This window comes from Alligator sinensis, unplaced genomic scaffold (assembly GCF_000455745.1).
Source record: "Alligator sinensis unplaced genomic scaffold, ASM45574v1 scaffold138_1, whole genome shotgun sequence".
In the NCBI taxonomy this organism is placed as follows: Eukaryota; Metazoa; Chordata; order Crocodylia; family Alligatoridae; genus Alligator; species Alligator sinensis.
Window position 1 is genome coordinate 2,378,045 of NW_005841862.1, and position 27,419 is coordinate 2,405,463.

Consider the following 27,419-nt stretch of genomic DNA (forward strand, 5'->3'; position numbering starts at 1 on the left):
TTTCCCCATAACAGGCCCCAGATCCCAAAACACTCATCTCAAGAGCTTAATGGATCGGGCAATGGTAGCTGCAGTTGTGAAGAATATAAGCTTCAGATCTCACGTGTTCCAGGGTTGGAGGCAGGCAGAGCCTTGGAGTCTGGGGGCCACTGTCCCTGCCACTGTGAGGGATGGGATACTGGGCTAGATGGACCTGGGGTTTTTTCTTAGCATGGCATTTCTTATGTTATTATGCCTGTCAATGCACACTGTGGGTATTCGAGACACTTACCTATCAGGCAGCGATTAATCTCCCTGTGCCTCAGTTTCTCTACTTGTAATAAATGCTGACATTACATGAAAGAGATGTCATTAGACCGAAGGCCAGCTGTAGTGGTGGATCCAGAGGGGGTGCAGTGGTGCAGGTGCATCCCGCCCCCCTTCAAACTGCATCATGCTGAGGGGGCCTTTGGGAAATTTTTAAAGGCCTCAAAGCAGGTGAGAATCCCCCCTCCCTTCCCCAGCAGCAGTGAGACATGAGGACAGGGGAGGGGAGGAGAGGTCTGCCTGCACCAGTGTTGGGGGAGAAGGCTGGGAGGGGGTAGGGCAGCTATCCCTGCAGCACAGGTTGCTGCTTCCACACCCTCTTGTGCCAAACCCTGGATCTGCCGCTGCTGAGCTGTCTAGTGCCACTAAAATGCTAGCACCATTGCAGTAAAGGGTTAATTACCAACTAAAAATCTCATCCTTGATTCATTAATGCTTGTAAAGGGCTTTGAGATCCTTGCATGAAAGGAACTATAGAAGTACAAAGAAGCAACCAAATTAACACTACTACTACTATAAATTTTGGATAGTCAGGAACTTTTCAGTGTATTCAACATATATCAGAGAGCACAACCTTATTTTGGATAAACTCATATAATCAAGCACTGGATAAAGAAACTTTGATTGAAATATGATATAACTGAAAAGAACCGTGCTGTTGTTCATGGCCAAAAATGCACGTAAATAGCATTTAGGATTACTGCTTTCTCTAAGTTGCACAATCTGTCAAGGAAAGTTGCCACTGTAATACATGCAAGGAACAGAATTAAGACTGAGCTGGTAATTTGTTGACATTTCCGTGATTCAAATTAAATTTAAAGGCACACTGTCCATTTAAAAAAAAATGATAGTTCTGTCTGAAATGTTCTACTTCCTCAGGTAACAAGTAAAACCTAGGATCACTATAACAGAAAAACTGAAGCGAGAAATACATTTCTTTTCTTTTGTCTCTTTCTTTGGTAAGGCAGGGTGGGACCTTAGATCGCATCCAGACAAGTGCAGCCATGTGGTATGTGGTGCCGCAAACACGTCTGCGGTGTCACATACCGTACATTCAAATGTCTTCTGTGCTGCAAGAAAGCATTGCCTGTGAGTGTGCTGCTCCGCTTTTTTTTTGCTGCAGGTTTTTGACCCTGGCCCCAGCCTTCCCTACCCTACTCGGGGTAACTTGCCATGCACCAAAGCATGTGTGGCATGGGCGTTCCCCAGGGACAAGTAGCAGTGGTGCAAGGTGAGCTGTCGCTACTTGTCCCTGGAGAACCAAATGTCCATGCTCGTCCAGATGCAGCCTTACAGACTAGCTTGTTCATAGAGGCATGAGCTTTCATAGGCTACTGCCTACTTTATCAGAGCAACTAATAGAAAGTTGAAGTAGTTCAGCACTTTCTCTATAGTCAGTTGCCCTGTAGACTTAGTTTTAAAGCTGAACAAGAAAGGGCATTTTTATCCTGGGAGAAATTCTGAATCAGAGTAGAAAAGCAAAATGCTGAAAAATGCTATTGCCCATTAAGGTCTGAAAAATTCTAATCAGAAATGTCAAAACAAAAACCACTGATTTTTTTAAAATCTAAACAAACAACTTGATGAGCAGGGAGGGATCCTGGATCTCTCTGATAAAAAAAATCCTCGATTTTCATATATATCTATATATAGTGGTGTTTCATTTTAATCATGGAAAAATGTGGATTGTGTGTTAATTTTTTCATCCGAAAATGGGGGATTTTTTTTTATTAGAGAAAACCAGGATCCCCGTTGATGAGTCAACATGATATTTTTCATTTCAGGATGTCAGAAAAAAAATGTAAAATATCATCAAAATCCATAGAAAATTCCCTTCTTGAAAAGAATCCTGCTTTCCAACAGAATTTTAAGGCGCCTCTGCTATATCTTAGATATATTTCATAATTAACTGGCTATTGCATAATAAATTTAGACCAGTCACACATGCAAACTAATTATCACCCAACTAAAATGACTATTCAGCTATAAAAAGAGCCAACCAGATATAAAGTTAGTGCTTAAAAATGTGTAACAACTCTATAGCTGGTTTCTATCAGCTTTAATTTGAAGTGTAGTAGGGCCCTTAGTTAACCCATTTCTCCTGTTGCTCATGTGCGTCTTCCATATAGCAAGAGAGAAAGTAAAGGATTTTTAAAATGCAGAAAGATTGACTGTTAAACTATAACAGCAACTCCAAGGTAGCACCCGAAGCCACTTTGGACTCGTTTTCTGGAATTACTAAATTCACTTCCCACTCTCCTTTCAGTAATATAGTAGATTTTTTTTCATAGATTAGAGTCTCAAAGCTGTGCAACTGCATATGTAAAGTGTATATACAATGGTAATCCCATAGAGGCATAGTTCATTTTGGTCCCTTATGTTCCTAATTTCCCATTTTGCTGTTATAATCCATGCACCCATCATGAGGGTTATGTGCACGCATTGCATTTGTATGCCCAAGGTAGGCATACACTTGCATATTATCTAATAACTTGCTATCCAGGCTCCCATAACCTCATACACATTAATGCACTTATCTTTATAGTGCCCCTCTGAAGCAGGTAAGTACTATTATCCCTATTTTACAGATGGGAAAACTGAAGTTCAAGGATATTAAGACTTGGCTGCAGTTGCATAGGAAGCCTGTGGCACAGTCAGGAACTGAGTCCCATTCCAGTGCCCATATGCCCCCTCTCCCATCTAACATGTTTGAAAATCGGGACTTGAGAGTGCATTCTGATTGATGCTGCATATTTTTCAAAATAAAGATAAAAAAGTAATGTAAAATATTTGAAAGATTTACCCAAAAATAAATAAATAAATAAATAAATAAATAAAGGAGGTCATGCTCATTAAGCTCTTGCTAGTTTAATGGGCAATTTACTAGTGAAAGAAAGCAGACTATGAAGTTATAAATACCATCGTAATTCACTGCATTTTGAAATATGAAGAGAAATAAATAGGTCTGAAAGATTAGAGGAAATTATAGGTCTTGTTTTCTTCCTCTGAGTTGTGCATCACAATTGTGTGTGACAATCGCACCAGCCTGGGCTGCAGATGAGCCTCCTTGGTGCTCAGAGGAGGGGGTTCAGCTCACCCCAAATCTAGGGCTGTCTGGTTTTAAGGCTGCTCCTATGGTTACTGTGACAGTTAACAGGAGCTCCCAGTGGCCCTGTAATTATCTTTTTTTTTGTTGGTAACAGGGGATCACCAGGGTTTACGTGAGCCTGAGGGCCTTGTGGCATGGGGTACTTAGCGCATGTTTTATTTAGGTCACAGTAGATATTACCATGCCATATTAAAAGTTTGAATGTGTTCTGAGCCACTGCACAGTAATGCTTTTGATGATCTCTAACATGATCTCTTATGCACAGCTTGCTGTTTGTCAGTCCCAGCCCAGCACTGTACAAGAGGCTTGAACTAGCTCTGGTGAGGTGCCTTGGACGGGACTGACAATCAACTGACCAACAATCCCAGCCCCAGCATTGCAAAAGAGCTGGTTCAAGACTCTGGTTTGGTGCCATCAGCTGACTACTGGTCCCAACCCTGGCACCACATCAGGACTGATTCACGACTTTGCTACAGTGCTGGGGCTGGGATTGACAATGAGCTGATTTTCAGTTCCAGCCCTGGCAGTACACCAGAGCTGGTCCAACACTTCAGTGAAGTGCCAGGGTGGGGACCAACAACCAGAGAGCTGTGCTCGTATTATCTTTGTGGAGCAGTCCCACGATAGCTGAATACATGATACCTAACATGATCTGGAGATACTCCTCCTGTGAAAAGTCCTAACTTTGCTATGATATGATTGCACTTAGCACATTTTTTATTGCTGGAATGCTCCATCAATGGCATTTTAAGTGCAGCTAATGTGTCCTAAGTGTAACATGTCCTTAATCATATGTCTTCACACCATTTTCCCAGCCATATCCCTCTCCCAGCAGCCAGGAAGGAGGGTAGCAGCAGTTCTGTCCCACCCTAAGATGGTCCTTAAGAGGGTAATCTTCCAGTGACTGACCTTAGGCAAACCTGCCTCAAAGCACTGAAGGTTCAGGGCCCTGGACAGGCCACATCTCAGCAGAGTGCCCTAATTTGTCTGGGCAAAGGAAGCATGCCACTGTATATACATGTTACAGGTACAGCTGCACACCTACCTCTCTGAGCCTGTCACATCCTGAATGAAGCATTAAGATCCCAAGTGAATACTTTGGGGCACCTTGCCCTTCCTTCCCGCCTGTGTGACAAGGGCCATCAAGATCTCCTAGAACACTTACCTGTGCCACAGCTGCCCCACCTTTGCTGGTGATGCAGGGATTCAAACTGAGGGCTGGGAAGTCCTGGCCTTCAGGCTTCTGGGACTCCAAGCATCTTTGTCGCTGCCTGATCATTCCAGTTTGATATAATGATTCCTCAGGAATCCTGGAGAAACCACGCCAATATAAGGTTACTGTGCTTGCTGTAGCATGCATGGCATTCAGGGGGAGAGGGGAGTTCTTAACTGGGTTGGTTGGTTTATTTTCTCAAGCCAAGAACTGCAAGCCTCTTGATAACCACGTGCAAGAATAATACGTGGGGTGGGATGGACATGAATACTGCAGAACAGGTGCACAGAGACAGACAGCAAGCCTTTCCACATGGCATCCCTGCAGGAGGCTCAGACACACAGAGAGCATGACATAAAGCAAATACAGTAGAGAGAAATAAATTGGCAGACTGGTAAAGGTCTGTCTTCAGCTCACAAAAGTGAGGAAACTTCAAATTAAGCTGCCACTCAGTCTTTCACTCTCTCTGCACTGCCATTGGGCAATACTATACTGGGTGAAAGTTCTATAAAATGGTTATCAATCTTTTTCATACTCTAACTTCAAATTCAGCCACTCCGACAAATCCTCCCTCCCCTCCCCAGAACCCTCTGCACTATATTCCCAAGATGGTGCACGGCGTACACTGAGCAAAATGATGTAATGGCCCCTTCATCCTTTCTGGTGTCAGGGATGACTCCAGCTAAGCGTGGCTGATAAATACAGCATAGCAGAAAACCTGAGAGAAGGCCCAAGAGAAGGTGATTCAATCACAGGCTACAAGTACCTAGGGGCAGAACTGAAATCTGATAGTAAAGGCCTAGAGGTAAAAGGAATAATAAAGCTACAAAGCTTGGAAGTTGATGCTAGATAAATTCAGATTAGGAATAATGTAGAGATTGTTAACAGTGAGGGCAATGAACCAATGGAACAATTTCCCAAGTGTTGTGGATGGATTTTCCATCACTGGAAATTTTTTAATGAAAATTGGATTTTTCCTCCTAAAAGTTATTCTCTAGTTCAGATGGGAATTAATTTAAAGAAGTCCTATGGTCTGTGTTATGCAGAAGATAAAAAAAAATGGTCTCTGCTGGCTTCACAATGTGGCAATCACTAAATGTCTTCTAACGGAGCAGCACCCAGCCCAGACTTTTGCTGCCTCCAACAGGCTGAGAACAGTTTCACCACCACCACACCACATGCACACAAAAAACTCTACAACAGGGCTGTCAAACTCATCTGGCACCACAGGCTGAATGAGTGGTACGGGACTAGCCTGCAGACTGGATGAATGCCCTGTGGGCCAAATCAGGCCCATGGACCCCGCCCCTCCATGTCAGATCCAGTGCAAGTGGCATCCACACCAGTCAGTCCTGGACCTAGTGGAAAGAGACCCTGCTTTCCAGACACTTGGCTCCCACCACAGGAACAAGCCATGGTGCCGAGCTTCTTCCCATGGTGCTGTTTGGGCTCCACCACTGCAGCTCTCGCCTGGGTGGTTGGCTGGTGCTGTGGGAAGATCCCTCATCACAGCCAGAGTCCACCCCTGCTCTACAAGATTGTCCATTAAGAATTTCTATGTTCTCCCCTCTTCCAAAGAACCTGAAAGCAGTGGCAGAAACAGAGATTTATGAAGCACCAGATATATGCCCATCAGCATACACTAGCCTTTAGAAACACGATTATAACTGTAGGCCAATACCTAAGTTCCGGATAAACACTTTCCAGGTACCACTTGAAGGTGCGGCATTTCAACCTCTTCCTCAGTTCCAACCTGCTCTGGATACTGTTGGAGATGGGAAATTATTATAAAGATGCAATAATTATGGCAAACACACAGATACTACACATTGACATGAGTCATGAAGATTGAATCCAGGGCACAAGGGATGCAAGCACAGATTTACATGGAAAACTTGGAGTCAGGAGATAGTTTCTATTACTTGCTTTGCTATATAGTCTTGGGCCAATCACTTAATTTCTCAATACTTTAATTGTAAAATAGGGCTAATGATACTTAAGGTGCTTTGAGACTGATGCATGAAGAAACCTATATAACAGGGAGGTATCATTTTGAATACTTTATAATAAATACATACTATTTAATATACTAAATCAATATGACTTTACTTTTTAAATTTTACATGCAATTAATACATATGTGTATGCCACTTGTATGCATATCCAATAAGTGCTTACTTGCAAAACTGCATAACAGGGTTGTTTCCTCCCTTTTTTTTGCCTGTTGCTTTCATTGTAACAAACTCTTATTATCTTTTGGCTGGTTAAGCATATAAATAGTGTTCTCCATTCTCAGTTTTCATTGGTTTTCACTGATAAATTCCCTGTTGTTTTTTTTTTTTTAAGTCATTCAGTTTTTATTGATTTACACCCGTTTTTCAGTTCTCACAGGTACAGTGGGACTCCATAGCTGGGAATCTGGTGACAGACCCCACCTTCACTTGCCTTGCCCCTGAATTCTCAACCCACCTAGGAGCCCCATGGGCCAGGCAAAATAGCCCTACTGACTTGTTGTGGCTGGTGAGCCATATGTTTGGTACCTCTGATGTTATGCATGTGTAAACTACTACCACTACTAAAAAGGTCCCAATTCAGCAAACCATATAAACATATGCTTCAGACCCACTGAAATCAGTGAGACTTAACACTTGCCTTAAGGTAACCATGGGCATTTATATACATGTTTTGAAGTTGGGGGTAGGGTTTTAATTAGAGCGGCTCCTGGGAGCCGCTCTAATTAAAACACCTCCAGCATCTTGTGTATTAAGCCCCGTGTTTCAAAATGGTGGTGGGGGTGCTTTGACTAAAGTTTGTTCGACGAGCTTTAGTTAAATTGCCTCTGCCACCATTTTGAAACGTGGGGACGCTGAATACACGAGATACTACAGCTCGCTGGAGCACTCTAATTAGAACGCTCTAGCAGACTCAATTAATAGAGTCTGCTCCAACACATTCTAATCAGAACATGTTGGAGCATGTGTATAGGTACCCCATGTGCTTGACTTCTTTGAGGAATAAGGGTCAAATTCATCAGTTGAGCTTAAATGTTTTCCCTGTTCACTTTTCCCTTGTAAACACGCTTTTGTCGAGTTATGAGGCTGTTGGTAACTATGCAGCAGTCAGAAGAATCCCCCACAGCTATCTTTCTCCTTCTCAGATCCCCCTCTCTTTTTCTGTAGCCCTATTTGCCTACTGTGAGAAAGCTATTCTTTCCCTTTTCTCTCCTAGCAGAGAGGAGAAAATGGTTTAACATGAATGGGCTAGTCTCCACAGTATTTTAATCTATTTTCTCAGAAAATTAAAAGACAACCAAAAGGAATTTATTCCAGCAATTTATATTTGAACTGTAAGTTTATGTGGACAGTCCAAGTTAGACAGCAAAAATATGGAGGAAGTGAGGAGCATGTGAAACCAGGGGATTAGAATGCAAGTCTGGATGCTATCTTCCTGGAGGAATTGCTGCCAGTAAATCCATCCATTTTTTATTGGGAGAATTCCTGACTGTCCATGATTAAAGAGGAGAGAAGCACAACTGCCCTGGTGGAATATAAAGCAGTAATTCAGCTTCCATGAAGTCATATCTGGGTTAGGAACTCACTGATTTTTTCTCTGCTATCAGCTTCCTTTCTAAATTGCAATTTTAAAATATAGTTCTAAGACTAGAGCAATAAAGTCAAGAACAGGACCTTGCTTGATGGTTTTCACCCCAGTAAGAATCTAAGCCCACTGAGATAAACTAACACTCCTTATAAACTAGTTGTTTTTATGTTTGGGAGACGGGACTTTTTTCCTTACAGGTAGCATCCCTAGTACAGCAGGGGCCAAACTTATTGCCAGACATACCACAAATTTCTTCCACCCCCTCCCCACAACTTCCCCTCAAATCCCCTTTCCCCTACTTAATCTGCTGCTCTGCTTTCTGCTTCCTGTTCTATCTGCCAACATACTGCCTCTCTGATCTGTGGCATGCTGCATACATGGAAGTTGCCTGTGCCACTTGGGGTGCATGTGCTGTAGGCTGGCCACCCTGTCCTACTATCTGCACTTAATGGTTACTACAGAAACAGTTTGGAGAGGTTTCCAGAGCTGGATATGCTGCTTCTGTAACACTTCTATGCACTGTCATAGCATCAGGGAAGTAGGCACACCTCTGTACTTCCCTCCACCAGTAGAGGTGAGACTTACTCTCCATATGGCCTTCCTTGTGCTGCAGGCCGGGCAGCATAGTAATACTGCTTGAACTCATCCATCCACACTTCAGCTGTGCGCTTGGTGTTTCTAGATGGGGTGAGAAAGGGTTAATGTGACAACTGAAGAAGCATTTGAAGGAACTTTCAAATTCCTTGAAGGGAGTCCCCCAATGCCATGACTACCCCCATTCCCTCCTCCCCTAATGTACTAAGAGTGCTACTTTGGCTTGACTCAAACCCCACATGCCTTAACCTATCACTCAGTACCTTGGAGGTTACTCTTCTTCCCTATAATAATTACTCCACCTGATCTAGGCCACAGCTTAGAGCTGAGTTCACTATCTTACACTCATATAACAAGATCAGTGGGATGCCTTGTACCTCTTATGAGAAGCACAGCTATTTTTTCTAATAGTAACATTCCAGACAGGCATCTTGGGGCTGTGTCTAGCAGTTGGTAGGGGGTATGCTGAAATGCTGTACAGAGCTGTTTTGTTTCACTGGATTTCAAGACAATGTTCCCTTCATGTCCATCAATGTACATTCACTTCTGTTTCATTTGAACAAACTCAAAATCTCAAAATGATGCTCAGCAGAAACAAGTGCCCTGATCTAGGGGTTTGCTTTGGCCTATGATAATAAAGAAGGGGACCAATATTTGCATCTGGATTTAGATCCAGAGCTTCACATAATTCAACAGTGTCTGTGCCTGAGGTACGAGGCTGAGTTCCTCTCAAACTCATTCTAAATCATCCCTTCTTTATCCTAGACATTAGAGCCAGAAATAACCTATTTGAGTTCACTATGTTCACCCCTAAAAGGGCAAATGCAGGATTGTTCCCCATGGCACATTCAGGAGTACTGTATCCTTCCCTTGTTTTAAATGACCCGTGTGATAGGTCATTGACCATTTCCAAGCCTTTAAGGTTCTTACTTCTTGGTGTTATTGAAAGCAAGACCATTTCAGTATAAAAACCTGACTGATGTGTAGGACTCCTCTCTCATTCTTAATATCACATACTAAACCAAAGAGGGCTACATAGTGGATATGTAATAGATAACCATTTTGCAGACAATTGGGCATTTATGTTTGTTGCTGATTGTTCTTATAACCTCAAGAAATATGATTGTTCTTATAGCATCAGGAAATACACTCATAAAAGGAAACCCTGGTGTGTAAAAACATCCAAGCAGACAACTTATCCAGGAAACAATCTGTTGATAAAAACTGCTCCCATCTGTGGACAATGTTTTTTCTCATTTGCATAGTTAATGGACAGCCCTTGGCTTAGAAACCTGAGAAGGGTAAAACAGCCTTCTTGACTTCCCTGGCTGTTGAGAGAAATCAGATAGTTTTGATCTGAATTCCTTATCTGTAATATTTCTCTCTTTAACCAGACAGTCCTAGCACCTCCTCCAGGGGGCAGACAGCCTTGGAAGGGTTACAAATTGGTCATCTTAACTGTGTAATACAGTGCCTAGTTTTTCCCATGACACTGCGTACATTATAGGCTACCTGGGTCATGTATTGTCTCATGATCAGAGTTGCCAAAAACTCTGCTTTCAGCTTTTCCAGCCAGTATGCTGTGTTAAGCAGCCAGTTCCAGTGGAGCCAATTGCTTCTAGATGTCAGAAGTCCAAGCATTCCTGAGTCTCTCTTCTGGAGGTAACATCAGCTTGGGGATTGAACCATCTGTACCTTAAGTCAACAGGAGACACCACTCTGGCTCATTTTTTTGTCATTGATACTTGTCAATGATTCAGCAAAGCCTTTGTGCGAGCAGTATATGTGCTAATCAATGCTTGCACTAACCGGTGCTCCAGTGAGGCTTACACTCCTAGAGGCGTTTGGGCAAGATTTTCCAGTCTGGCTAAGCTGTGTCAGGCTGCAGGTCAGTGGAGACTAAAATACCTTCCTGCTTCTCTGAGTTTAGTGCCATCTTGGTCCCTCATGTAAATCATCAACTGTTTTGGCAGACGGGATTCAGCAAGGTGCAAGGCATTCTAGTCATACCCTGTGTGTAAGGAATCAGGGAAGGTGATATTGGAAACTCTATGGCACTGTAGTGCCCCTGACAGAGTGCCCTATGCTGAAGAAATCCTTAGGGCACCAGGTACACCTGCGTTTAAGCCTGCTTTTTGTTGGGAAACTCTTGTATTGCTATTAACATTAACTTTCACAGCCAAACTTTTCCTCCTGGCATCCACCATTACCACAAACTACACTCTCCCTTTATCACAGCTCCTTCTCTCCCAGGGCAGGCCATTATTCAGTGGCACAGGAAGGCAGCAAATGCAATATACCTACTTTATATATGTATTGGCGTTTCCTTCTGGGAAGACGTAAGGGTGTTTCTTCCGGAAGACATGGCCGACTCGGCTGCAGGGAATAATTTCCAGGCTCCCACCACACATCCACACACGGAATGAGATTTCTATAAGAGAGTTGGCTTCAGCACTGTTGCCCAGTACCAGAGCAGGATGGGATCCTGGTTTATCTCTCATTTTATCCTTTTCCACGCCACATCAGGGTCAATCCATTACTGGAGGGGCCTCGCTAGGCTCAGCCTTCTTAAAAGTACATTTCAAAGCTACTTACTATCTGTTTGAAGTTAGCCCACTTGAAATCGGCCTATAGCACAGCGGGTAATATCACAATGGAAAAAGCTAGGCTGTAAGTAGGTCCCTTTATATGCAGCACAGCTTACATCTCAGAAACATCTTGCAATTTCTTGCTCTTGTAATTACTTCTGCACTGCATAATTCAGAACCACTTCCCTCCACAGGGGCTCCTCAGTTCACCAAGAGAGGGTATGAATTCAGTTTATTAATGATTATAATGTACCTTAGAAGATCCATGTTTTTATGAATAAAGGACTAATCCTGCAAAGCCCTGAGCTTTGTAGAAAGGTGCTGGTGTTCCTGTCAGGTCTGTGTAAAGTCTCAGAGCTAGGGCTGCTCAGAGCTTTACTGGAGGTGTTCAGCATCTTATTGGATGCGACTTACAGTGGCTATGCTGCACTTGTGTGTGCAACAGTCATTTGTCAACACCCTTCATGTGCAAAGGGCAGCTGTGTGTAAAATCAGCATAGAAAACAGAGCTTTCGGTATTTAGAAATATGGGGCTTGCCTGCATTATGGAGCTGCTGCTGCTACAGGTATGCCACCACAGCTGTCAGCAGCCCCTTCTAGGAGTGGCAAAAGAAGTTTTTCTGAGAGCATAGCAGTTACAGTACCTCCTTGAATGACATTAGCAAAGCCAGCGGAAGCTTCTGCTGTTGGTTCACTGAGACCAGGGATTTTCACACCCCCAAATGACATGGTTATGCTAGCAAAACATTGTAGCATATACAGAGTCTAGTCCAAAGCACCCAAAGCTGGTTTTTAGGTTTTTGGAGGTGTTATATCCCCTGTGGAACAAGAGCTTGACATCACAAATGAGATACCCATTTACATGGATAACTGGATGTAATTCTAACGGTCTGTATTCTACTAGAGACTGGACTAGATGACATAATGGTGACTTTTGGCCTTAACAACTATGAACCCATCACAATCTGCAGCTTCATCACTAAGTCATCATATAACTGACATAAACAGGCCATGCAAGCCCCATGTGAAAAAGGAAGGAATCAAGAAAAAGGCAGTTTCAGAATTCTTTGTATCCTATACAATGATTTTTTGACAGCATAGAACAATATTTAGCATTTAACAAGCTTTTTAAGCATCCATTCACACTCACTCTTCTGTGAGGTAAGAGTGTTATTACCCACATTTTACTATTGTATCAGGGCTACACAGCAGACCGCAGTGTAGTGTAGAGATACACAAGCTAGTTTGAAATGAGCTTTAAACAAGCCACCTCAGGCACTGGGAGCAATCTAGCTGTGGCATCACAGAGCTCTGAGTAGACTAATTTACCCTGCTTCTCAGCAGGCAAGGTTGAGACTTCAAAAGCAGTGCAGACAGTTCAGCTATACTCTTTCCTTCAGATCAATGGAAGCTGTTTAGACACATCCTCTACACTGCAATGCAAACCAACAAGAACTGGAGATACTGTAAAGCCAAAGGTGACACTTACATGTCTCAACTCCTATAGAAACCAGTGGCAGTTCAAAGCCTAGCTGCCACTTGTACCTTTGAAAATCTCCCCAAAGTGTTAGAATTAAAAGTCCTAAGTAGTGGCATTTCTGTCCTATCCTGGAGGAAATTTATGCACCTCACTTGCAGGCAGTATGACCTGAAATTTCACTTTCTTAAATCCATGTTATTCTGGGTTACGTGCTTACCCATCACTCCAATGTTTCCTCCCACTTCACGTCAACATGTTTGAGGTATGTGTGGATTTGTGTTCTGTCCACACCTGCCTTGTAGGTTAGCCAAGTTCCCCACACGATCTTTAGCTCTTTACCTCCCCCCCTCAGAATTCGGCTCTCAAGCCCTGGTCATTTCTGCTGCAGAACTATTTCCTGGTCTGCTAGTACCTGATGGAGATAATGAGGCACAGAGAAATGAAGAGACTTTTCCAAAGTGATTCAGTGAGTCAGTAACAGGCAGAGCCAGAACCCCAGGTACAACTGGTTGTCAGACAATCCAGCCATGCAACCCCGATTTGAAGCTCAAGTTTCCAAAGGGGGAGAGCCTTCCCTTGGCATTACAATGTCTCCACTGCAATTTTTATTCTAATTCACTCAGGTATTTTGATCTACAACTTACATTTGGGGGACAAATTTGATCTGTGCTCTTTTTATCACCAGCTGGGCCAAAGCAGCCAATCAGAGCATGACCTGGAAGGTCCAAGTCTCCTTCCATTTGCCTTGCTTTGCCCCTCAATGATATTCCTCTTGACCCACAACAAGAGGGTAAAAAAAGGAGAATCAGACCCTCCTTGTCCACACAGTATTCATTTGCTCACAAAGACACACATATGTGTGGCTTTGGGGTTCACCCAGGCACTGACAGGAGGGAGCCTCTTCCCAGCTCTCACTGCACACAGCTGTCCCAGATTCAAAGCAAAGGACAGATTAGCCTAAACGCAAATCCCTCTTCCTTTTGAGGCAACTAATATGATATGTGGAGCCCAATATTCATGGCTTGAGCCCATCTCTATTTATAACAGCACCAGTCAGGGGCTGTTAGCTTAAGCTGGGAGGCAAATTGCAGAAGGTGGGAACAAGGGTCAATGCTTCCTTTCAGAAATTCCCTCCCTGCTACCACTTTGCTTTTCACTGCAGCATCCAGAGAGGAGAAAGCTGCTCCTGCAACAGCTGGAACTTCATGGCTCTCCCCAAAGGTGCATATTAATGGACCAATAAAACATGCCCCTGTGCCATGTCTTAGTGCTATATTGGGAACAACCTTAATCACAGCAGCAAGAAGATGAGGCTAAGGATTTGGCTGCTCTAAGCTGCTCCATTTAGGTCTTCTCACACGTGGCTGTCATTCTTTATTTACCCATGTGCAGTAGGCTGTTTGGTCATTGAGTGTCACTGCAATTAAAAGAAGCACTGATGAGCATAAGATTAGTTGAAGAGTTGCAGACTGGTTTGTGGATGCTGCACTGTAACTCCCTATTATCTGTCCCAGTTCTTCAGCTTACATGGACTAGGTCTGTCTGAAGTACTAAAGGAGAAAGGCTTGCAGATTTCTCAGTGCTTGCTCATAATTTAAGTCGTAATGAAGAGGGGTGAGGATGTAATCTCTGAGCACTGAGAATCAGAATGAAAACCTAGTGCTCAAAATGCAAAAGCTGCTTAGAAGGAAAGAATTAAGCTTCAAACAGTGTCCTGACAGACCCTGACTAACCCCAGTGGAGGCGATAAAGTCCTTCAGGTCTATATAGCTTAATGCATTATGCCCTCTTACACTCCATTTTCTATCCATGCTAACAAGTAATCCTCATGACACCCCTGAAGGTGGTGGCATTATGTGCATTAACAGGTGGGGAAACTGAGGCACAGCATGTGTCCATGTCACAGAAGCAGGAGTAGAAGCTGGATGCTCTCACACCTAACCTGGTCTTTTACTCATGCCCACAAAAGCATTTTCCCACTGAAAGCCAATCCCTGTTGCACTTTCCTTATTGTCTTTAAACCACTGTTATAATCCACTCACATTCTCTTAACTGCATTTCAGGGAGATGCTGCAAAATAGGAAATGTCAAGTGCTAAAGTATTTCCAGCTCTGTCAGCCACGGCCTCCCACCCTGACAGAGAAATACAGTTCTCTTCGTTTCCTGCAGCTAGTCCTGGTCATTCAGTCTCCCCTCCGCTACAGAAGACACCTACAAAGAGCCTGGGTTCATGCAACAAAGACCTTCCCATCATAACTATAACTTCTGGAGGAGGCAATGGCAGTAACAGAACAGAGAAGGGTCCACATCACATCTGGCTCCCCTCCTTGTATTCTCAGCACCCAAAGACAACCCAATAAAAGATATTAGCTATAAAAGTCCTTGCCTCTTGCATACTTTCTGGACCATCACAGCTATAGCATCACTCCAACATTACCAAGGATAATTAAACAGCCCTGTTGCACCCCCTACAGGCAGATCAGGGTGGGGTGTACTGGAGACTTGGTCATGTAGTAGTGGGATGAAGCATCTTCAATCTTGGAGCCTGTTCCTCCATCCCCTTACATAAGGAGGGGTAAATTCACTCACACATTATGAAATAAAATTAGTTCCAAACCAATTTGGGAACAAACAGTGCCCAAATGCCCTCCCCTTTATTTTCAATGCAGACTGGAACTTGCTTTTGTTTTCAATGCAGTCTATCGTTCTTCTCTTGGCTGGTAATTCCACTACCATAAAGAAGTGGAGCTCAATGAATAATGTTAGAAACAAGCTGTAGTGCTACACAGTATTCTGAACACTGCATCCAATTAGAAAGGAGAGCAAATTGCCACAGGGCTAGTGTGCATTTCACTGCAAAGCGAATAAAAAGAGCACCTGGCTACTGAATGGCATGTGCAGAACCTCCAACATGAATCACAAAGTTCTGATGCCTCTCTCACTTACCCAGCAGCCAGGGGTAACATATTGATGTAAGCTGGGTCAGAATCTGACCTACAAGAGCTTGGAGGGACATATGCTTCTGTTGCCTCTGAAAGACTAGGAGCTGCATGCCTAGAACACTGCAAGACACATACTGATCTCCAGGGGTGGGAGTAGTGCAGGGGCAAGCATGGGTTGGACCTAACCTCAAGCATCTAGACCTGCAAGTCCAATATTGCTGCAATACTATGTGCTATCCCTTCTATTGTTTTATCTTTGGTACTTTCCCTTTTACAGACCAGTCTGAGTCCACTTCAGAGCCATCACAGTTGGTGCAGAAGGACACCAAGATCCCTTCCTTGGAAGACTTGTTATGGTCCAGATGGCACTGCCTCAGGGAAGGCTACATAGGACTAGTGTTACTAAGAATGCAATAGTGCCTAAGGCCCCAACCAAGGCTGGGATGCCTTTATGCCCTGTACTGTATGTACATATAGTAAGAGGAGTAGGAAAAGGAAAGGCGAAGCACAAAGAGATGATGTGATTGTAGCTACCAATGAAACCCACAAGACTGCATGCCTTCCACAGAGTGCCTCTTCCTGCCTCCAGAAGCAAGAACTTGGCTATCCAACACTATCCATTTCTGCACTTCTTTGGACTTCTATGAGGTCCCTGTGAAGGAAGATCGTGACTGCTTTGCACAACTGCAACAAAATGGACTTCCTGCTGCCATGTATAAATTTGGGCTGTGGCTGATTTTTTCCACCTGATGATGGACAAGCTTCATCACCTCTGCTTCCCAGAGAACAGAAGCTGTTCCAAGACTAGTGAAACATATAGTCTGCAAGCCCCGTGGCTACTAAAACTTGGGTGTGCGAGAATTTTGGCCTCTGTTTGATGTGAGCTGGGATCCCATGACTCTGTTTGCCTTTGGCACTGGAAAGGTGAGAACACTTTGTAGTCAGCACCAGTCTCAAAGGGAATTCTGTCAGTAACCAAAAGCATCTTGCTACCTGACAGAGCCTTGAGCAACGCATATTATGTGAACTGTCATACTGCAAGGCATCGATTAACTGCTGTTTGACAGGGGTTGTGAAGAAACATCAGGTATGGGCAGCATATTCATAATTGCCCATTTTAGTTTCTCTCCCTCTCTCTTTTTCTTTCTCTGGAAGCAGCTAGTAGTGCTCGTGGTCAGGGAAAAGACATAGGACTGGGTGGAACATGGATCAAAGCTAATGTGCCAGTTCCTTTATTTACATTTAGTTTTCTTTTCGAAGGCGTTTTATTTGTAAGGCCAGTGATCCAGCAGGGGAGGTGGACCAATCCTGTTAGGAAGAGCAGTTGCTTTAGGTCAAAACACTGGCAAGAAATTCACTGAGATACACATATACAAAGAGAGAGAGAGAGAGAGAGAGAGAAAGAGAGAAAGCAAGCTCCTACGTGGCAAGATATAAATAAATACATTAGAGAAAAAGGCATATGGAAGAAAGCAATAGCGCCAGACAATGGATGGGGTTATTGCAAAGCACTAGCATCTGTTCCTTTGGCTCACTGACAGCACTGCTATATCTTTTTAAAACACACAATTTTTTTCCTTGCTAGCCATGCTCCCCAGAGGTATCAAAGTATTAAAGCCAGCTTAAGAACTGTCTCCCTGACATCAAATACCTCCTTCTTCTTGCATGGCTACAGCCTACCGCTCTGATCTGCTGCATCGTTAGAGTTGCAGACAGAAAACTGTCCAGCCTGATCTAGCTGTATTTGACATGGTGGAAGAGAATGGTATAACCTGTTTGATCTCCTTTGCAAACCTTACTCTTAGGAGCTACCTGACAAAAAGCTGGAAACTGAGATGGCTGAGGTAGAGTTAGGTGACGTGAAGCATGTGGGACTGTAATCCATTTACCATCAAGCAGGTTAGGGCAGGGATTCTTAAATCTTTTCCTAATGGAAACCCCTCAGCCAAGAAGATCCAGCTGGGATCCCACACTGAGTGACTGGGGCCCAATGCCTGTCTACTGCAGCCTGGTTGAAAACCCCTGAGCCACTGTGTCAGGGGCTCTGCAAATTCAGGCCACAGCATAACTGTGCCATCTTATGTTTTTGAGATTATACCCACAAATGGAAAAACTAGAAACACATATATATTCTTTAATGATAGCATTAAGAAAAGGGAGAGACAGGAGATTTCTTAGAGCCTCCTGCAACCTGTTCACAACCCTTTGCAGCATTGTAGCTATATACCACACAGGGAAGGGAACCACAGTCATGGCTAATCCCTGAGTACTGTCAGTACCTTGAGACCTTAAGGAGCCCCTTACTTACTTAGGCTGTTGGAAATGACTGGGGAAGCCCTGCAGAGAGCACTGGGGAAGGAGTTTAGACAAAGCAGATATCAGCCTGAGGCTAGTCAAGAGAAAGCCAGCCTCAACAGCTCGGAGGTTGAGGATTGGCCCCCTCCACTCACAACAATAGTGACTCACCGAAGTTCTCCCCTCCCCAGATGTCCATGGCTGTGTCGTACTTTCCCAAGTGGTTGAACCAGGCTTTGTCAATCACAAAGAGTCCCCCTGCGATGATTGGAGTCCTGTAGAGACGGGGAAGAAGAGAGGGGACAGGAACTCACTCAAACAGCTATGCAGACCCCCAGATGCACAGACTACAACTTCCCTTTGCTTTCTGTTCTGCTCTCAGAGCACCACCTATGAATCTTCCTATTACTCAACACCAGGACTTGCACCTCAGAAGGTGGCAGAGCCATTTAACCAGCTGCCTCTGTCTTTTTCCATAGGTCACAAATTGCTTGGTACTTAAAGACTGGCTAATGCACCCATCAGCACGACTTCTCCAAGCCCAAAGTTCGCAGCCCTGATTGTAGGCTTCAGAATCAAAAATGCACTTAGCGCTGGGGGGGTTATTTACATGACATTACTCAAACAGGGTTTGTGCTGGAAGATAGCGTATTAAGAGCACCGTTCTACTGCACAGGGGAGAGCACTGCCTATTCAAAAGGGCTTTTAAGAAGCCATTTCTATCAGTTTGATTTTTTTTTCAGAGCAGGGTTATTTTTCACTCTTCGGTTTAGATGAGGAGAGCAGCACAGCGAAGTCATGCAGGTGGGGGGAGGAGTGAGGAGGATTGTTTTAGGAGTGATGGAATAAGTCCTATTTCTACAAGCTACTCTTAAGTCCTGCAATTGCACTGAAATAAGCAGGGCTGAATTTGTGTCAGGCCTCACAGAGGTGGCCTTTGTGTGCTGCAATGAAGTTCCAATTATTTTTACATGACAGGGTGATTATGAAGTGAGATGGCCCTTCAGGAGACAAATAAGAGTTCTTGTTAAGAAACAGCAGCAAGATTTTCCTTACTGCGATGTACACAGTACTGCCAGCTTAGCCATTTGGCTGTTAGATCTAGCACCTTTGTGGGGTCCTTAGTGACTTTTGGGGGATTGCTGTTAATAAAACAAATGAAATCAACGTTCCTGTACCAGTTTGCTATGTTTAATGTTCATTAAATGTTCTAGTGATATTTCTAATGACTTCAGAAGCTCTGTCCGGTGTCATCTAGTGACATTTTGAGATCCGTGTGGCAAATTCCTGCTCTCAGAGGTTGATAAAATTGGGTGCATGTTCTCTGCTTCCTTTCTGGAGCTACGAGCTCTCACCATAGCTCTTGCCTTTTCTATGGCCCAGGCTACAGCAACTCTGTCTCCAGTCAAGATGCTACTGAATTAGCTAGCCCCAAGGGGTGGCTGTAGGTAAAGTGAGGTACTCCTTGCAGCCCAAGGGATTCTTTCTCTTCATCTCTCAGTGCGTTTAATCCAGCATTCATTTCTCAGCCTTTTAGATTTTCTGACCACCCCCTGGGCAACTTGGAAGAGCAATGCTAGTTTGGAAGGTGAGGTCTGAACAACCTGCTTTTGTGAAGGGCATTACCACTTGTAAAGGAAGCCTCTTGTCCTCAGGTAAAACGTGAATTGTCAGAACTAAAGAAAGAGCCTTTTAAGAAGGGAAACGGTCTTATTCATTGGATGGAGAAACCAGGAGCTTTCACCTATTTGTCCTTAGCTTCTCAGGGAAAATCATCATGTGGAACTTTTTGGAACTACTGTAGTAGGAATAACCACTGTCTTTGCACTGTGACACTGTACTGTCTGCAGTACATTGTTAGGAGGTGAAGCTGTGCTGCAATATCCAAAGCAAACTGGAAGTCAGGATAGAACCATGAGTTTCAGGGCTCCTGTGGAGCACATCTCAGCCCTGATCCACCTCTTTCACGGTGCCACATTTTAAACTGGATTACCTGCATATTCAAATTTCTCTCTGATCCAGCTAAATGAGGGGATCTGTTGCTACAGCTGCAAAAATAGTTAACCATTTGCATTCATGGAGTGATCCAAAACTGCTGAAAGCAAGGGAATCTTTTAATGGGTGAGTCAAACTGGCAAAATCAGCCTACCAGGCACCATTTCAATATGAGTACTTTCTCCACACAGACCCCCTAGTGACTCCAGTGTCCCCTTCCCTACATTGCTACTTACTTAATCGGCTCGGTGGGATCAACACGTTTGGCTTTCTGCTCTGGGGTAAGCTGCTCCCACTTGAAATGTAGGCTCCAGTCAAATCCTAAAAGGTAGAGAAGGATCACAGAGAAATTAGAGGGATGGTTTTGACAGCATGGGGGCTGTCAAAACCATCCCTTGGCCAACTCAGAATTGTTTCCTATCCTCCAGTTTGAAGTGATTCAGACCACAGGGAGATCATGCCAGCATCCAACACATTTCGATATTACAAATAAAAAGTTACAGTAAAGTTGCAGTCAAGCATGCAGAAATCAGGACATACAAATATTAAATCTGAAAATGAAGGTATATGTTAGCCCCCTTGTGCATGTGGATTAGGATACAGCTTTTAGTTAGATAATTGCATACCATTTTTCCCACAGGGCTCTACTGTTCAGAGTTGTACAGAATGGAAAGTGCTCACTGAACGATGGGCCATTCAGGACTTCTTTTTCCTATCATTGTTTAGTGCATGGTCACATACCTTACGTATTTGTTATCAATTTCATATTGGACTAGTCATAGATTCATAGATGTTAGGGCCGGAAGGGACCTCAATAGATCATCGAGTCCAACCCCCTGCATAGGCAATCTAACCTCCTCTTGAAGACCCCCAGGGTAGGGGAGAGCACCACCTCCCTTGGGAGCCCATTCCAAATTTTGGCCGCTCTAACTGTGAAGAAGTTCTTCCTAATGTCCAGTCTAAATCTGCTCTCTGCTAGCTTGTGGCCATTATTTCTTGTGATCCCCAGGGATGCCTTGGTGAGTAGAGCCTCGCCAATTCCCTTCTGTGCCCCTGTGATGAACTTATAGGCAGCCACAAGGTCGCCTCTCAACCTTCTCTTGCGGAAGCTGAAGAGGTCCAGGTGCCCTAGTCTCTCCTGGTAGGGCTTGGCCTGCAAGCCCATAACCATACGAGTGGCCCTTCTCTGGACCCTCTCCAGGTTATCCACATCCCTCTTGAAGTGTGGTGCCCAAAACTGGATGCAGTATTCCAACTGCGGTCTGACCAGTGCCCGATAGAGGGGAAGTATCACCTCCTTGGTTCTGTTCATCATGAATCTGCTGATACACGATAAAGTGCCATTAGCTTTCCTGATGACTTCGTCACACTGACGACTCATGTTCATCTTTGAGTCCACTAGGACTCCGAGATCCCTTTCCACTTCCGTGCCACCAAGCAGGTAATTTCCTAGGCAGTAGGTGTGCTGGACATTTTTCCTCCCTAGGTGCAGCACTTTGCATCTCTCCTTGTTAAATTGCATTCTTTTGTTTTCTGCCCATTTGTCCAACCTGCCCAGGTCTGCCTGTAGATGTTCCCTGGCCTCCGGTGTGTCCACTTCTCTCCACAGTTTTGTATCATCCTCAAACTTGGACAGAGTACACTTCACTCCCTCATCCAAGTCGCTGATGAAGACATTGAAGAGTCTTTGAGGTTCATCAGGGCACCCCCAGAGTGCTTCCCAAACTCTCCCATGAGACGAGCCAAAGGATTATGCCCATGTTACAGAACTGAGACACAAAAAGATTAGGGTTTGAAGTATACATTAACTTTGGTACCCATGCTGAGATGCCTATGCCCTGGTTTTTCCACAGAACTTAGCCCTACATGGCATGCTGTAGGCTCACAGCAGGGCTCCAATTAACTTAAGTTGCAGCTGTGATCATTCAGCACTTCCACAAATCACACCCCAGGTTTTAAGCTGGGTACCCAGGAAATGAGAGTATCCAATTAGTAGTCATCACTTACTGATTGGTAAGGAACATAATGCATTATATCAGAGCTACAAGCTAGGACTTAGTAGAGCACCTAATCCATCATTATGTCATTTTGGTTTGGCATTGGTGAGTATCTGAAGTAACACTGCAGAGAATCAAGCTACCCATAGCCTCAGAATGGGACTTCAAACCCCTTGTGGTATACCCACACAGCAAAATGAAAATAGGATGGGCATATGTGCTATCCTACCTGTGCTACCTTAATCTAGCTACATGATTAACAAGAGCAGTGAAGATGCAGTGGCACAGCTTTCATTATGTGCTAACAGCCAGTGTGGAGTCCCCTGTGGTTCAGTGGTAGAATCCTTATCTACCACACAGGAGACCTGCGTTCAATTCCCAGCCACTTAAACAACTACAGCCATAGAGGCACCAAACATCTGGGCTCAATCTGGTCTTTGGATTCTGTCTCAGTCGCCTAAAGGAAGGATGGAAGGTCTGCGCAGCCTCCACTCCTCCAAAAATTCCTGCCCAGGCATATGCATCAAAGGTCTGGCTGGCTCTCATGCATACACCATGATCCAGGAGGATTGACAGTTACCAGCAGCCAGTGTACAAATACTTCAGAGACCCTCTGGTTGCTAGTATGTGCTAAAGCCTGTCTTTACTGCTACCATAACCAATGTGAGGTAAATTAAACTAGCACAGTATGTCTGCCCATGCTACCATCACACCTGCATTTTGCTGTGCCATCATTACACCTTATATCATTGACTTTCATTGCTGCCAGGGGTTAGCTTTGATGAGATGCTTTCCATCTGCCTGGTTACTCTACCCTAATGAACTCCATTCCCTCTAGGTACCATTAAGTAAGTCCAAGCTAACCTTAAAAACTGCCAACTGAACATTTTTAGCATGTCTGGCGCAGAACAGCTTTGTTATACCCCTTAGAGCAATGAATTTGGACTTGATGCTGACTTCATGTTTGGTCAGATTTTTTCCTTTGTGGGTGCATTGTACTTGGAGCAAAACAGGACAGAGTCCCCATCAGGATGTGACTAGAGTTCACTCACCTCCTCGTAAGTCTGATGAGGCTGCCACATAGGCAAAAGTGTCTAAGTTGATGATGTCGATAACTGGACTGACCACCCGAGTTGGGTCCTGAGAACAAGAAACAAAACAACTCATGACTTTTCACCTAGTGTTGTTTCTTTTCAGAAGTCACCTCAGAAGTAGGAAGATTTGATTATGGAGCAAAGATGTGAGGCAACCAGATTGTCACTAATATCTCCAGTCCTTTCCTAACTGACAAACCAGACAGGCTGAGGAGGGTAGGTCTAAGTTCCTGGCTGTGTTTCTCAGCTAAACTCTTGAGGTCAAACCAGTTTCAGGTGGACAGGTATACATAACACAACAGCAACCCTCACCTTGTCAAACTATCTCACCAGGAAGGCTAAGGAATGAATGGAGGCATCTATTAAATGACCCACCTACCCCTTGAGATCACAGGTGAAGACACATTATCAGGACAGTGTATGGGGAAGCTTGTCCTTCTTATAGAATCACAGAAAGTTAGGGTTGGAAGGGACCTCAGGAGGTCATCAAGTCCAACCCCAGCTTAAAGCAGAACCATCCCCACCTAGATCATCCCAGCCAAAGCTTTGTCTAGCTGGGTTTTGAAAACCTCCAAGAGTGGAGCTTCCACCACTTTTCTGGGTAACCTGTTCCAGTGCTTTACTACGCTCTGAGTGAGAAAATTCTTCCTAATAGCTAACCTAAACCTCCTTTGCTAAAATTGAGACTGTTGATCTTTGTTCTCTCATCTGCCACCACTGAGAACAGTCTTATCTCCATCTCCTTTGCAACTACATCTCCCTAGTAGTTAAAGGCTGCTATTAAGTCCCCTCTCAGTCTCCTCTTCTCTAGACTAAATAAGTCCAGTTCCCTCAGTCTTTCCTAAGTCATGCTCCCCAGCCCCCTCACTATTTTTGTTGCCTTCTGCTGAACTCTCTCCAATTTGTTCACGTTCTTTCTGGGGGGGGGCCGAAACTGAACACAGTACTCCAGATGTGGTCTCAACAGCACTGAACAGAGGGAAATAATCACTTCCCTTGACCTACTGGCAACACACCTATCAATACAGCCCACCATGCCATTAGTCTTCTTTGCAACAAGGGCACACTTCTGGCTCACGTTCAGCTTTTATTGTCTGCTGTAACCCTCAGGTTCTTTTCTGCAGAGCTGCTGCCCAGCCAGTCCGCCCCCAGCCTGTACTGGTTAATGGGATTGTTCTATCCTAGGGGCAGGACTTTACACTTGTCCTTGTTGAAACTCATGTGATTCCTTTTAGCCCAATCCTCCAATTTGTCTACATCACTCTGAATCCTAGGTCTACCCTCCAATGTATCTACTACTCCCCCCAGCTTGGTGTCATCTGCAAACTTGCTGAGGATGCACTCTTTGCCATCTTCCAGGTCACTGATGAAGACACAGAACAAAACCACCCCCAGGACCAACCTCTGGGACACTCCACTTGATACATGCTTCCAACTACACATTGAGCCATTGATTACTACTGTCTGATCCTGATGCTCCAGACAGTTTTCTATCCACTTTACAGTCCATTCATCCAGTCCATATTTCCTTAGCTTGCCTGGGAGAATGTTGTGGGAGACCATATCAAAAACCTTGCTAAAATCAAGGTACACCACATCCATCAGTCTCCCCACATCCACAAAGCCTGTTAGCTCATCATGGAAGGCAATCAGGTCAGTCAGGCATGACTTGCCCTTGGTGAATCTATGCTTACTGTTCCTAATCACCTTCTTCTCCTCCAAGTGCTTTGAAAGGGAGTCCTTGAGGATCTGCTCCATGATTTTTCCAGGGACTGAGGTGAGGCTGAGCAGTCTGTAGTTCCCTGGATCTTCCATTTTCCGTTTCTTAAATATGGGCACTATGTTTGCCCTTTTCCAAACACCTGGGACCTCTCCTGGTCACCATGAATTTTCAAAGATGAGGGCCAGTGGCTCTGCAATCACATCAGCCAACTCCCTCAGCACCCTCGGGTGCATCCCATCTGGCCCCATGGACTTGTATATGTCCAGCTTTTCTAGGTAGTCCCTAACCTGTTCTTTCACCACTGAGGGCTGCACACCTCCCCTTTGCCCCAAACTGTGCTGCCTGGCACAGTAGTCTGGGAGATGACTGCCTGTGAAGATTGAGACAAAAAGGGCATTGAGCTCTTCTGCCTTTTCTGCATCCTCTGTCACAACGTTACTTCCCCCATTCAGTAAGGAAGTTACTTCCTGAATTGCCCACACACTGCTGTATTGCCTTCCCAGCAGATGTCAGGGTGATTGAGGTCCCTCATGACAACCAGGGCCTGTGATCAGGAAACTTCCACCAGCTGTTTGAAGAAAGCCTCATCCACCACTTCCTCCTGGTCTGGTGGCTTAAAGCAGACCCCCACCATGACATCACATTTGTTGCTCTCCCCTCTGACCCTAACCCAGAGACTCTCAACAGGTCTGTCTCCAGCTTCATACCGGAGATCTGAGCAATCATATGGATATTTTACATAAAGTGCAACTCCTCCTCCTCTTCTCCCCTGCCTGTCCCCCGGGAGCAGTTTGCCACCGACGGCAGGCCCACTGCACATGTGCGTCGTTTAAAAGGGCCTGCCAACAGCAAAAAAGCCCCAGTTAGGCTCCGGGAGCGGCAAGAGACACACGGGTGAAAGCCCACTGCGCCCCTGAAGCCCCCCAGAGACCACCCAGCAGCCGTGGAGCCCCCCGCCGACCCCCAGCACAGCCGGAGGTAAGCAGGGCCCGTGGTGGGAGGGGGTTAACCCTTAGAGAGTGGGAGGAGGCGGCTGAGTGGAGCAGGCCACGTCTCGCCCCGCCCAGGCCCCTACTTCACCCAGTCCCACAGGGAGCCATGCGACCGGAGCCTCATGAATAGGCCACGCAAACAGGTGTGCTTGTCTGCCGGCGCGTGAGTTAGCACAGAGTTCGCACAGGAAGGTGCGCGGGAGGGCCCGTGGCCCTGCCTGCGAGCCCCCCTAGGGTAGGCAGACTCGGGCCCAGCCCGCCTACCAGCCGGCCTACCAGCAGCATGACACGGATGGGCATGTGCCGCTGCGACCGGAGCCTCATGAATAGGCCACGCAAACAGGTGTGCTTGTCTGCCGGCGCGTGAGTTAGCACAGAGTTCGCACAGGAAGGTGCGCGGGAGGGCCCGTGGCCCTGCCTGCGAGCCCCCCTAGGGTAGGCAGACTCGGGCCCAGCCCGCCTACCAGCCGGCCTACCAGCAGCATGACACGGATGGGCATGTGCCGCACCCCAAAGGTCCCCTCGGGGTGTGCAGCCCCCCCCAGCACCTCAGAGACCTCCACCCAGACAGAGCCCATGGTTCTGGTCTCCATGAAGACAGAGCTCCTGGCTCTCGGCTTCAGGGGCTGCCTGTCCCTTTTTCAGGCTCTGGGGCCCGGGAGCATGGACACCTCCCCTTGTGCGGTCAGCTCCCTTTTGAGGTCTCTGGCGCGGCAGCTGGAGGAGCTCCAGGCCACAGTACAGAGACTGTGTGCCATCAGGCACTGCAAGCAGGAGATAGACTCCTAATGCCAGGCCCTTCTCCCCCGGGAGCTGGAGGGCAGACCACGGTCTCCCTCCAGGACAAAGGAGAACTCCGGGACCTCCCATTCTGTCCAGTCAGGGGGATGGACCAAGGTGGCCAAGGGCCCTCGGGCCTGCCACACCAAGGCTCCTGCCCCACCAGAGCTTAGCAACAGGTATGAACCTCTCTCAGCCCCAGCAGAGCCTGCTGAGCTGCCAGCTCCTGTAGGCAACACAGGCCCAACTTAAGCTACCATCCTCACTCTCCCCAAGACAAAATGTAAAGTGTTTGTTCTGGGAGACATCATCCTGAGGTGGACTGAAGGGGTAATCTGCTGCCCCGACCCCTTAGCCTGGGAAGTCTGCTGCTTCCCAGGAGCCCGCATCTGAGACATTGCGGACAAGATTCCTAAGCTACTCCAGCCCACAGACCACCCATGCTCCTTATTCATGTGGGAACCAATGACACAGCTCGAAGCTCTCCCAGCTGGGTCATGAGGCACTATAGGGATTTGGGAGCAGGGCTAAACGGTCTGGGGGCACAGGTGGTGTTCTCTTCGATCCTCCCAGTCTCAGAGTATGGGCTGAGGAGGGAGAGGAGGATCCAGGTAGTGAACCAAAGATGGCCATGCTGGTGTCATTGGGAAGGCTTTGGCTTCCATGACCAGAGGCCGCTCTTTGGCAAGAGAGGCAGCGAGCTGCTGGGGA

At 45.6% G+C, this 27,419-nt stretch overlaps 1 protein-coding gene across 2 annotated transcripts in view; it reads right to left on the reverse strand.

Annotated features, from left to right (window-relative positions):
• GALNT14 (polypeptide N-acetylgalactosaminyltransferase 14) overlaps nt 1-27,419 on the reverse strand; it is a 137,361-nt gene that overhangs the window by 10,348 nt on the left and 99,594 nt on the right. For both annotated transcript variants that reach the window (XM_006016548.2, XM_025216049.1), the window contains 7 exons: nt 23,172-23,259; nt 20,359-20,443; nt 18,299-18,402; nt 11,127-11,253; nt 8,814-8,906; nt 6,310-6,393; nt 4,581-4,725 (listed from right to left, as the gene is read on the reverse strand). In XM_006016548.2, the coding sequence (XP_006016610.1) occupies nt 4,581-4,725; nt 6,310-6,393; nt 8,814-8,906; nt 11,127-11,253; nt 18,299-18,402; nt 20,359-20,443; nt 23,172-23,259 (726 nt within the window). The remainder of the gene's footprint in view (nt 1-4,580; nt 4,726-6,309; nt 6,394-8,813; nt 8,907-11,126; nt 11,254-18,298; nt 18,403-20,358; nt 20,444-23,171; nt 23,260-27,419) is intronic.